The sequence below is a fragment of the Polyodon spathula genome, chromosome 2 (genome assembly GCF_017654505.1).
Source record: "Polyodon spathula isolate WHYD16114869_AA chromosome 2, ASM1765450v1, whole genome shotgun sequence".
Classification (NCBI taxonomy): Eukaryota; Metazoa; Chordata; class Actinopteri; order Acipenseriformes; family Polyodontidae; genus Polyodon; species Polyodon spathula.
Genome location: NC_054535.1, coordinates 61,692,692 through 61,706,394, shown reverse-complemented (window position 1 = coordinate 61,706,394; position 13,703 = coordinate 61,692,692). Strand labels below are relative to the sequence as shown.

At 39.0% G+C, this 13,703-nt stretch overlaps 1 protein-coding gene across 3 annotated transcripts in view; it reads right to left on the bottom strand.

Annotated features, from left to right (window-relative positions):
- The window catches only part of LOC121298961 (E3 ubiquitin-protein ligase RNF38-like), a 142,228-nt gene that overhangs the window by 104,733 nt on the left and 23,792 nt on the right, over positions 1 to 13,703 (bottom strand). For all 3 annotated transcript variants that reach the window (XM_041226350.1, XM_041226360.1, XM_041226369.1), the window contains exon 2: positions 11,818 to 11,888. In XM_041226350.1, coding sequence (XP_041082284.1) covers positions 11,818 to 11,888 — 71 coding nt within the window. The remainder of the gene's footprint in view (positions 1 to 11,817; positions 11,889 to 13,703) is intronic.

Below are 13,703 nucleotides of genomic sequence, written 5' to 3'. Positions count from 1 at the left end.
AATTAGATTCAAAAAGATTTTGGTGGGAAATTAACTTGTTCATGGCCCGCGGCAACATTATATTAATTCTAAAACCCAACATTATTTCATTTTTAATAACGGTCTGATACTCTCTCTTCCTCTCTTTTTTCTTTTAATAATAGTCTTATACTCCCTCTTCCTTTGGATATTTTTGCGAGTAATACATAAAAAATGTATGCCTATATTTAAGTATAGCTATTTTGTGCAGTCGTCTCTCCTGACTGCCTGCCAAGTTCACATTCACTTCAGGCACAGTGCAGACCTTGGGTCAAACCAACGTGTTCATGCATGTAGGGAGAATTGATTGTGATTGTTTATAAACGTGGCCCATCCTCTGAATACTTTTCCATTTTTATATTTTATTTTAAAGCAAACAAATGCCAAACACAACAAGGTATAATCCATAAATAATGAAGGAAAAAAGCAGGGGGGCAAAATATATAGTTTGACCCCCTCATATTCAAAGTGCCCTATGGATTAGGTGCCTATGTGCACAAGACATTTTTCTTAAGCAAATGTCTCAAGCTAAAAAAAAAAAAAAAACCAACATGGAAACTCCACCTATATCGTTGTTGTAAAACAATTACTGTCAAGAACACAACATAGTTTAGAATAGCTTACCTGCATCTATTATTAACGGAATCCAATTGGTATCGGCCGATATGGTTACACAACCAACAGCTATCGGTATCGGACAAGAAAATCTTTACCGGTGCACTCCCACATATTACAGTTCGATAGGGTTGATTTACATGCTTGTGGCATTTACAACAGAACTGGAAATTGTGGTGATATGTAAAAAAAATGCCTAAACACACAAAAACACCAGAAGAACACACCCGTGACCATAAGGATTACGTTGCAGAAGACAGCAAAGGAAATAAGGTACAAATAAGGAATTAAGGAAAGTAACCAATTTCATATATAAAAGTGAAAGCCCCGAAAAAAACGATTTACATAAAATTTGAAAATAGCTAAAAATAAGCACCGTAACGTGAGATTAATTAAAAATGAAAAACAGAAGATAGACATTATATATCAATCCAAGAGACTGAAAGCAAAATGGGAAGGGATTGCATTATTTGACTCCATGCTAAAATATATCTTTAGTTCTACTCACTAAATATACTGTAGTCTAGGCTTGTGTCTCAAACCAAAAAGGCCTATCTGATAGTTGTAGGAAACCCCACCCCCCTTTAACTGAACAGGTTGTAGACTAATTTAATTCAACCATGTGTCTCAAAAAGAAATAAAACAGCCGGCTGCCAAGTTGATGAACTTGCAATGTGCATAATGCTATATAATACAATAGCCCACCATGTAGCATTATTAGCGTAGTAGTTGTGCAATGCAAGCTTACTGTATGTATTGCAAACATCTTCAATTACGTTTAAATAAACGTGTATTTAATATATAAAAACATGATTACTGTTCTCTACAACGTATTTTTAAACTACATGTGAATGTTTTATTCTCATTTATATGGATTACCCGTAAAATAACAGGATTTACAATCAAATATACACAAGTAGCTATGGTGACATCACCAGTAAATTATGCAAATGAGTACCATTGAAGGTTCGAACCTTTCTTCGGTAATGTGTTCCAAACCTTCGAAGGTCAAAATGTACACTTCGTTGCAGTCTTATATTGTTGTGTACCGCATTGTCTTGACTCTTGGGTCAAGAATAGCTGGTTGTTCAATAAAAATTTTTTACTACCCACTACTGGTATTGTCTGAGTATAATCCTTTAAAATTAGTCTTCTGAACCTCATAACACTGTGCACTTGTGTGTAACTATTTCTCAACCATTTTCACAGCACTTACAAAAGACAAAATTATCTTTTGAAGATACAGCAGTAACACTTATTACAAAGCAAACCAACAATTCCGTGCCTGGAAAAACATGGTTATTGTAAGAGAAAAAATCTTGGTGACCATGTAATGAATAAAATTACTATTAGCATGCATTGCAGTCCTATGGATTCAATAGCTTGCCAATGCTTCAGGAATACTTTTTTTTGATAATGATGTGCTTTGTTACCCCCACAATAAGAAAAAGCAGCATGTTGATTCACGAGGCACTGAAAAGCTCTTTGGAAATCTCTTCTTTTCATGCACATAAGGGTTTAACTAGATCATCCAGTACTATCAACACAATGCTCTGAAGTGTCAACCTGATAATCAGATTATCAATTAAGATTAATCAACCTGTATAATTAACAGTCCCTACATAAATTGCGGCAAGGTCTCAATTGCGACCAAAGCATGAACAATCACAGAAATGTAGTTCTAGGGCCTGATCTTCGTGCAATCCCTTCGCTAAATTTGCGCCTCGCAAAAAAATAACGCTTGGCACAAAAAGAGAGATATTCCAATAAGGCACAAAGCAGTTGCGCAACATTGGAATAGAGCAGTTTTTTTGTGCAATTCACAAATATGTTTGTGCCTCGCAAAAACGTCAATATAGCAACTGCACACAACAGTCAAGTGGGAACGCAGAACGATGGACCGTTACCATTACCCAGACAAGCTGCTATCATAGTGTACAGTACGTAATATCCCCCTATTCTCCAGACAATTGTAACCTGCACACAGAATGCAGAATCAAACTGCAATACATATCAGTAGCATTAAAAATATAACTTAAATATATTGTAGCGACTTGCTAATAAAATATGTCAACATGGAGGAGTCGGATTTTTGTAGCTCAGAATTATGTTGCATACAAGCGCCCCGTCTCTTTTCACTAACCTGTTGTCATGGCCATCAACAATATGCAGTACACATATTTATGTTTGAATACTTTGATTAACAATCAAGCCTGATTTAGGCCCAGGTATGTCAATTTGAAAAATAAAAAAACACATTTTCTAAATAGGTATTCGGGTGTGTTTTTTCAATTATTAGTGATTAAAACCGAAAACTTCAAGCCCTAAGTATACAGCTGGCTGCATGCAAGTCTGGGCAGTATATAACAGCCTGAGAATGACATACACACTACTGTACAGTAGGCCATGGCAGAATAGCAGGGTACAGCTGAAACGCAGCTGCCACCTGCGAATTAGCATGGATAAGATATGCGCGGAGCAACGACAGTTTGCATACTCATTTGTGATGTAGCTGTTGGCATCACAGATCACATACTACTTGCATGTTGACAGAATAGGTTCCCTTACAAGTTATGTAGAGGTGCCTATTCTGTGTTGGTGCATCCATCTTAGTGCTACAAGCAAAGAATGTGCTCTCCACATGTCTCCTTCCAGGTCAGCTTGAAGCAGTTGGCAGATGTCAGTGATTGCTTGTTGTGTGTTGAGGTGAAATTGCTGAATACATTGTGCCCCACTTCTGTTTTTTTTTTTTCTAAACTTGGTAACCAAGTCAGACATGCACTGCTGTGCAGTTCCAGTTCCATTCAAGATCTGGACACAAAATAATGTTCAAGCCTTGTGTCTGATTAAAACCATCATTGATTAGGTGCAACCTAATCATGCTAACCTAAAAAAGAAATGGAGGGGGGGGGGGGGGGGGGGGGGGGGGTCCATCTGTTACAGCAAAACCTATCAACTCAAATTACCTGCGCTTGCATGAAAGGGTACGTATTCCATATAAGCAAGCAATAAGGCATGACAGGTTATGTGATATACCTCAATAAACGAGATCTGTACTACTTCGTCCCAGAGGCAAAACCAGTCACTTATCAAACTGACTTTGCGGTTTATGGCTGGTTAACGTGGAGAACTAATGGGCCTGTGTTAAGAAACTTAAAACAATGCAGGGCATAGCAGAAGAGATGTTACCATCATACCTGGACAAATTTAGGTGGAGACAAACAGGAGCGCCCCAGAATTCTTTCACATAGCACGCACAACTTTACCACACCATCATTTCTTCTCATACCAATAACGACTCTGCATCATTATGCTGTAAAGTGTTTCCGCCAATCAGAGTGCTGCATTTTTGTTCTTTCCTGAGTTTCACAGCACCTACACTGTCACATTACAAACTGCAATCAAATTGCATCAGTTTCCCTTTATAAAAATGAACAAACAGTGTGCTGTCATCGAGACAGAACAAATACAGTGACAACCAAATAATAATAATCCCCTAAACATGGCATATAAACAAACTTTACAAGTGACAAAACAAGCAGTTAAAAACATAAAACACCAATAACAATAAAAGGAATAAACTCTCGTGACAAGATATGACAAGCTTTTTATTGTACCCTTTGGTGTACTTTATTTGTTATAATGAGTTGTAGCCGTTTACAATAGCTTGAAAAAGTAGCAAGTCTCTTCCCTTGTTTTCCCACTTTAACCAATAACGAAAGGTCAAAGTCCAAGACATATTTAGAAAGCTCTTAGTTGGCTTCCTATACATATTCAATAGTAAATAAGAGTCTATCTGCAGTCTGTAAATATACATAAGTGTTAAAACAGTCTATTGTCCAGTTAAATAGCATTTTTGGACAGACCATTCATAGTTTCCTATTTGTGTGCAATATAACTGTAGTGGATATGGTATACAATTTATTTATATGTAAATGAGTCTCTAGGCGCCCTGTTTAAGAACATCCAAGTGTTAATAACTGAAACATACCATACTAGTTCGGTGATATCATGTAGAACTCTGATTCCCATGACAACAACTGACACCCATACAACGTGTCAGAAATGTAAAACAATCATTTATTTAAGGAAAAAATGTGTACACAACTAATTCAATATTACAGAAAGGAAAGGCTATTGGTTAGAGATATGCGTGACTAGTAATATGCAGTTCATTGATTCCATAGTCAAACGATTATAACGACCATAACATCACTAGCATACACGGTTAACATACTAATACTGAATATGTCTTATAACACAAAGTGTCTACTTTGCATTAGTATTTTTATAATCCGTTTCTAGTTGTAATCTTTAATGTAAATACGCACGAGAATTAATTCAACTTCCCATTCAGAACGGAATCCAACATTCCAGTACCTAACTTAGCAAATTAGTTTTACCGTGTTAATTAAGTTTAGACATGATGTACCAAACTAATATGTTATCAACCTCAGTTGATTATATATTCAAATTAACTCAGAAATGGGGAAATGATGAAATTTTCGGCATTTAAGAGGCAACTCCTTTTGAGTTGCACATTTCAAACAAACATTTCTTACACACTCTAAAAACAGGAAGTTATATTCTATTTCTAGAATAGTTTCCACTTGATAGCATTAGATATGTTGAATACTTATCGATTTCGATATACAGACGTCAAGTCTGCATTGATGAACATTGCAGCTCTCGATTCGAAGTTCCAATGAAAACGGCTATTGGCTGTGCGTACTGTATTGCTTAGGCTCGCAATACAAATATTTGTTCTTTTCAAATGGAGATCAGCTTGTTGATCTCCAAGGCTTGCAACATTATCTTTGTTGTTGGCAGTTTTCCCATTGTGAATAATTCTGCTGATCAGACGTAACTCAGTTCAGCTAATGCATTGCAATTGAAAAGTTATATAGTTTTTAAGTGTTCTTGTGGCGATTCTCTCGGAATCTTCCAAAAATGTAACTGACAGCTTCGCTTCACTTCGTTTTGTGCAGCTACATGGAAACAAAGACCCACTTTCCGATTAATGCAGTATCCCACTTACTGATCCAGTCTCTTGTAGAACAGACAGCAGAGCCCTTCCTCAGAAGATGATTCTAGCCATTATTCAGAACATTGGGTCTTCCTTGCCTTCTGTGAATTCGAGCACGTGTGCTCCCATGACTCTGCAACTTTGTTCAAATCAGCATACTGAAAACCTCAGCTTGCAGCAGAAGCTCGCAGCTCACTTAGAAAGTTAGCGGGTTTCGTGATTGATTAGGATCTAAAACTCAACTTAAGAATCTCGGTAATGCTGCCCTGAACCTCGGAAACTGCTGCTGCCTTCCCCCACAGTACGAAACCTTGGTGTACTTCTTGACAGCAACCTCTCCTTGATGGCCACATCATTTCCGTGGTCAAATCTTCCTTCTACCATCTTAGAAACTTCTCCAAAGTCCATCCCTATCTTTCCCTCTCGGATGCTGAGATACTTGGTGGTGAGCGCATGCCTGTAGCTAGAGATGGTCGGTCCAGATCTCTCTGTGAACCGTTAGTCAAGACGTCCTCCACTTGCGCTCAAACTTGCCACAGGCTGATTTAAGCAATTGAAGTATGACGGTGTACCATGGACAGTTTCGATCTTTCTTGACGGTTCTGGTTGTAAGCGGTGCAACAGTGTTGATTATACTTGAGACAGAGAGATTTGAGGGGTCAAGTCCCTTGGTGTGTCCTTGGGTGTGAGTGGAGACACTGACAGATTGAGAGAGCCCAAGACAGTCTAGAAGCGTGTTGAAGTCGGTCACTAGGGGGTAGGAAGGCAAGTCAACATGAATGTTGAAGTCACCCAGGAGTAGGATTTTGTCAGTAGAAGTGTAGACGAGACAATATTGTTTCAAACTAAACGCAGTTGTGCTTACCATGTGAAAGATTTCTGGGGGTGTCAGATATAACCCTCCTATAGCATGTCCCACCAATTTCCTATACTAGTGATTCATGCAATATTTCTACAGTAATTACAGTACCAGTGTTGTTCAAACTATAAATATATTCTGAGTCTAATTTCCATTTCTGTCTCTCCCTTTTGATCCAGTATCTGAACTGAAGAAAAATTGCGCTGGCACTTTATAACACAGACATGTTATTCAGCATTCATTTTATAACAAAATAAATATTAGGCCTATTACGTGGTTATCTTTCCTAATGTATTTACTTTTTTGCTGCGAGAGGAGCTGTGGCTTTCTCCGAGAGATGAGACGCTTTAGCTTTGTGTCAGCCCCGCTCCAGCAGCTGAACCTGGGGTGAGCCCATTCCCTCTTCCCCTCTCCTGACCCGCTCTCCTTCTCGCACTTGGTTTGCCTGTCTGTCGCTTCAAACTGAACTCCTGACTGCTGTTTAGCCAGGCAATTTATAGTTTAAAAACTGCTAATTATAATGATCCAAACGTGGGAATGTTACCTTTTATTATTTATTTATTTATTTATTTTTACAAAATATAGAGTTGATTACATTGTTATTTATCCATGGTTAATTCATGGAAAGTAACATTTTTGCTTCACTATATGTGCATTTTGAAGAGGGAGTTGTTTTATTTTGTACTTTAGTCAGATGTGTGTTGTTATACCGCGGCACCCCCCTCCCCCCGTTTCTAATGTCTTCGGTTATAACGCTCATATTATGTGTCCCCCAAGACCCGCGTTCTAGCATTCATTTTGTTTTGTTAATCAGAACCATAACATACACATACTTTACAAGTGTACCACTGTGTTGCACTGACATGTACAACAACTTATAGTATGTATTAAAGTCATTAAAAAGTACTCTATTTTGTTTGTACTCTGACAAACACTTTTTCTTTCGCCATAATTTTTTAATTTGTCTTTGTTTGGTCTCCAATCATATTTTTTTTTTTTCACTAATTCCAAACTCTCTTACAGCCTTGCGATTGCCATGCTTTTCAGCAAATTCAACAACATGCAATTTCAAACCTGTTGTGTAGCTTTTTAGTTTTCTCTCTGACTGTCCTACTTTACCCAGTCTCAAAGACACCTGCTGCATTATAATATTACACGGCAGTATAAGTTTAGTCAGCTTTCTAACCAATAAGTGTTTGCTACGGACCCCAGAGGCGGGTTCAGTCTGAATGTGGGAATAAGGAAATTCATAGAGGTGGACAGATATTGCGTTAACATTGAAGCAGTATAGCTGTGACATCCTCATATTGCGAAGGCTGATAGTAACTTTAACCACTAGTTTTTTTTTTTCTTGACCACCTTCTTAACACCTGCAGATGTCGGCGACCCCCTCATTGCACACTGCTCTGCCAAAACACTGCCTTGTTCTCTTTTGAGAGGATGGCTTGGGTATTGGCGAGCTGTCAGCCTCACCAGCTGTCAGTCCTGTGGCCTGCATCCCTGATTACCTGCACTGGGGTCTGCACTGTAAGGCACGGTAAATCAGAGAAGCATGGTAAAGCCACATTCCTCGACCAGCAAATAAGAAAGTAAAGCAAGTAAATGCACAGTATAAGCACAGGAAAAAGATGATTAACTGCAAAATTACCGTGTGAATTTATGATCAACTTTTATAAGGGTTATGTTATTTGCTTCTTAGTAAAACAAAATGCTAATGTGCAACAAATAAGATGCAAATGAAATATCTTTTGCTCAAACATTAGAACTACACTAATAAACAGCAACCTTGTACCTAATATGTCTCTTGTACAAGCACTACTACAAAAAAATCAGGTTAAAAAATTTGCCCTTCAGATGGTAAATTGCATATAAAAATACAAACCTGTGCTGACATAAAATGGCTGACAGAAAAAAGACTAACTTTTTGAACATTGCTTTATAAAGTAAATCATCCACCTATAAGTATTGCTAAGCGATCAATCTGGACAGGCAATTTATATATAAACACAGTAAATAAACCAGCTTGTGAGGAAACTGGCAAACGTGATAACACGTCCTAAATATATTACTAATGTAATATACCATGGCATATTAGTAAAGGATATGTGAGCAAGAACATAAATAAAAGAATAGATACAAAATCAAGTCATGAATTTTCTTACCTTCAGTGTCTATGGCGAGAATAGGATCCAAAACCTTCATCCTCTAAATCAGGATCCTCGCTCCCCCCTGGAGTAATCACAATCACTTCCATTTTCCAAAACTAACAGGGTTGCAGCCTGCGCATCTACCTTACAGGACCACTTGCCAAACTCCATTTCAATAGGTTTTTTCCACCGCTCACAACATTCTTTATTTCCCTTCTAACCAACTCATCAGCTGGGTACACTTTCAACGTAGAGGGGGATTTACCCACCTCTGGTAGATCTTGTAGAAATTGTAAAATAACTGCTATAGAGCAATACATGAGATCATGGTCTCCGAATATGCACCAGTTTTGAAAATATTTCCATTTATAGGTGTATAACACTCTTGCGGAAGAAGCCCTAGTGTTCTGCCATGTACTAACTACCGCGCCTGAGAGCCCTATGACGGACAGATGGTCTTATTCAAGGGCCAGACTCACAGTTGGAGTCTGCCCGGCTCTGGGTGCCAGAGGGTGCCTTTCACCTGACTGAGCAGATTTATGCGCAGCGGGATCTCCCAGGGCTGGCCCTGCAGCAGCTAGCAGAGGTTTAAAAAAACAGGTTTTCCTGGGCCATCTGTGGGCCACCAAGAGAACTGTTGCTTCCTCTCTCCTGACAAGGCATGGAACAGCGGTATAGACGGGAAAGCGAATAAAGGCAGTTTGGGCCTTTCGTGCGCCAAGGCGTCGACGTCTAGTGGACCCCTGCAGCTGCGGAGAGAGAACCACAGGGGACAATACGTTGTCTCTGCTGTGTTAAAGAGGTCGACCTGTGCTTGCCCGAAGCGTTTTCTAATGCACTGCACAACCATCTGGCATGTTGTCCGTGCAGACAAGGACACGTTTGTTTGCGACCACAGGGAGAAAATGCTTCAGCATGAGTTGGACTGCTCTCAGCTCTAGCACATTTATGTGCAGGGATGTCCAGCGACCCAACCAGGGTCTGCGGACTCCTCTGCCTTCCCAGTCCACCCCCCAACTGGAGTTGGATGCGTCTTTAGTCACGACTTGATGGCTGTAAATGACCCCCATCCTTACGCCTTTGCTCAGGTGAGGGGCTTGCCTCCACCAGCATAGCACTTTCACGCACAGACGAGACACTGTCAGCCGATGGTAACTATTGCGCTTGGGGTGTAACCGAAAGGCACTGAGCCATGCTTGAAGCGTGAGCATGTGAAGTAACCCCAGTTGAATGGCTCAGGACGCTGTGGCCGTCTGACCTAGTAGTTTCTGGCACAACGCTAATTGCGCTGTGGACCCCGGCTGAAACAGGGCCAGGCAGTTGCGAATCGCTGCTACCCTGTCGTCTGACAGCTAGGCTCGCATTGTAGGGGAATCTAGCCAGACGGTGTTAACTCTTAGCGGTCCATTTATTCAGCGCTTATCAGGCGCGTCAGGTCCAAATTATTTAAAATATATATTTTTTCTGAGTAAAACAGGTTTAAAAGGCACAATCGAAAAAGTACACTCAGTACTGCATCTCCTGCCAAGCCCCTTGTTCGCTGTATTTTTCACATACCTCTTTATAGATGTGCATACATATAAATCCTCTCCTGATCATTATTTTATTACTAGAACATCTCAAAAAGCTCTGTAAATGCCTGTGATATTCTTTGAGCGCTGGATGCGGAAGCAGCTATCTCCTTTGTTTGTGTCCATGTTATCTCTGTGGTGCATGGGGATACACCCTTTTTTTTCGGCTTCATTCAGCTCCTATTGGTCACACTCAGCCATTGAAAGGTTTTCTCTGCTTTTTCCGGAGAAAAAACGACTAGAGACCTGTGCTTTACGTCTTTTTGATGATGTTGGACCTGGTCCGACAGAGGACCGCAAAGGGTTAATTGGCTTTTAATTGGATTGGGAGCACTGGCCCCACAATCACTGCGTTGGGTAGCGTAAGCTGGACAATTATTATATTTATTCACTGCACCTTACAAAAATGAGCACTGTTATTACAAACTTCAAGTGAAGATCAAAGTGGGATATTTAATAACTTTGGTTCAAAGAGAACGCCACTTCCTTCTTCAAAGACACAGACAAAACCTGGAACGGATTCTGAACTTTCGGCTAACTATTGGGATTTTTGCTACGCAAGTGGAATTCTTCGTTGACTGAGTTGAGACCTGAGTAGTTGCAACCAGACCTCTTCAACCTCCTGTATTTCATCAATAGTAAATATATTTTTCTTTCTGGAGAAAGTTACTAGTTAAATGTATGTTTCTGTTTGAAATTATCTAGAGATTTGTTTTGTGTAATAAAATAATAAAATTCACATTGTCTGTGGTTTGTTTTGTTCGAAAGTGGACACTTTTGCAAGTATAAAATTCAAAGCTTTAATCATTAAAAAAGTAGCCAGAACTGCAAGTTATTATTGGTTATTGGTTATTGGTTATTATGATTCTTTGATTTAAGAAGGAAGTAGTATAATAGTAAAATATAGGTTCGTCCTTTTAGCATGTTACGTATTTCTCTTTGGGCATTCACTTTTTAACTAAATTTGAAAGCCAAAAATGCAGTTTTGTCCTATTTGCAGGTAAGGGACAGTATGTCTAGCTTTAATGTTCTTTCACTTACCGATTCACAAGAGACGCTATAACCTTTCTCCTCTCATCGGGCACGTTTTGTTTTCCTCTGTTTGGCACCAGACAGTTGCTTTCTGTGCAGATCCAAACTCAGTCTCCATTTTTTGTATTTCGAAACAATTTGGTGCAGTACAATTTGCATTTTCAACGTTTCAGGGTCAGAGAGATAAGGCTGAAATTGTTATGTCACTGGACCGACTTAGTAATTGGGTGACTGTGCTGACAGGGAGCATCGAACGAACCATGCCTGGCAACAGTGGATTACTATCAGCCCAACCCGTCACCCCAACCCCCCCATTCCCCATCTCCTTCACCTTCCCCTAGCAGCATAGAAATTGCACATTTCGGTTCATTGTAGCAGGCCAGGCAGGAAGTGTTTTTGTGGTATCCTGAGGGTGTATAGTGGGCAACGCTATTTTTGCAACACTATAGCAGGCAATGCCCGTTTCCTAGTTCTGTTTTCCAACATTCTGACCCCTGTCAAGAGGTTTATTATCTCTCAGCGATATTCCACATATATCAGTGCCCTCACCTTGTCGCTGTCTTCATTGCAGGTGTGCTCCTGATGTACTGACTGTCTATGAAAAGCAGCCCCAACACCTCCTGCAATGGCAAGAAACTACATTAGTATTGAGATAGCAAACCAAACGATGCTATAGCAAGCAGCAAGACATTTAAGATATAAATATTATCAAAACATATTTTGTTGTAGATAGTTATATATCCATACTGAAAATTATTTGTTGTGCTTTTACATCAGCTAAAACTAAATTTGGGTGAATGTAAACAAATAGTAAAACAAACAAATAAAAACAATTCCAAAATGTAAACAGAAACTAGTGGATTATGTTATTGAAAAAACACAACATAGTGGTTAACACGAAGATACAGTATTAGCATTGTACCGTAGTGCAGAATCTAAAAAGAGCATCGTGCTAGAGCAAAGGAGTTACAGCTCATCAACTCCACCTCTGACTGTACCACACCTGGTTCCTCATTCAAATACGATGACAGTTTTATGTTTTGCTTTACACAAAACTTTGCCAAAGTCAATATTATTGTAACTTTAACCAGTTAATAAGTTTGTAGAATGAAAGCTGCAATTACAGCAAATGGAAATCACATTAAACAATATCCAGCTGCAGGCCACAGGAAGCTGTGGATGTGGAACACATGTGGCAGCTACCTACCTAGTGACCTTTTCCACTGCGGTTTGACCACTCACCATGTGAGATGGTGACAGACGTACAGGATTGTTGGGTTGATGTTATTAATTATTTGACTAATTTACTTTCTCCACCTGTTTGAAGTCTTTTTACTTTAAAAGAAAAGCCTATTTGTAACATGCAATGTGTTTACATAGAAACAGTGTTGATAGATTTGTTTCTACTACCCCCACCTCTCTTAGATCCTAGCCCACTAGTACACATTTCCAAAGGGAATTATTCCAGTTTAAAAAATAAATAAATATGCCTTCACAGGATCATCAACAAGAGAAGCACGACGATGGTTATTGAGTATTACTTGATTGTATTCCATTCCAGGGATTTCTACCTGTTGTGATAAAACTGTACAGTAAACTCAGTGTTCCACATTTCCGGTTTATTCACAATTTTACAAAAAAATATTAAAAGGATTTTTTTTCTTTTTTCTCGTTTTTTTACTGATTTAAACCCGACATTTTGTCTATTATTACTCAATATTTTCCCGGTACTATTTTCTAGGAGATACACAACATTTTGATTACAATGCTGTTTTATTTTGACTCTGACATTGCAATAAGCAGCCCTACACTGTATCCTAGGATACAGCAGGTACGTTTAGACGTTAGAGGATCAAATAACGTCACACACTTGTCCTCTGTTCACAAACATTATCATCTGATTCTGTTGGCCAATCAAAGTCTGATTACTGTGGCAATTGTTTAACTACTAGCTTGATCAAAAACTAAATTGAAATACTTAAATGAAAATATTATGTTTTTAGAACGGGGAGAAAACGTAAATCAGTTTATGAATATGCAAAAGAAAACAAATGTTTCGGAGTATACAAAAAGCAGAAGTGGGTAATATGAGGCAGAGGACGCATAGCGTTGCAATTACTGCTGCACTGAGGTACATGTTCACACTGACAATAAAACAACATACTGAAAAATAAGCAACACATTAAACTAAAACAAGAAAGTGAACTGAGAGACAAGAACTAATTTGCGTGGCTTTTACATGTGCTTTAATTAAAGAGAGCACAGAATGACTGTGCTAATGAGTTCGTCAGAGCTCTGTGCTTTGCTGAACAGTCCCTGTCTATTGCAAAGAGCTATGTATTGGTGACTTCGTGCGACAGTACTGTCCATTAGCTAAACACTGCCTAACGCTGATAATCTTAAAAAAAAATCATAAATATCTGACAGAAAACGGT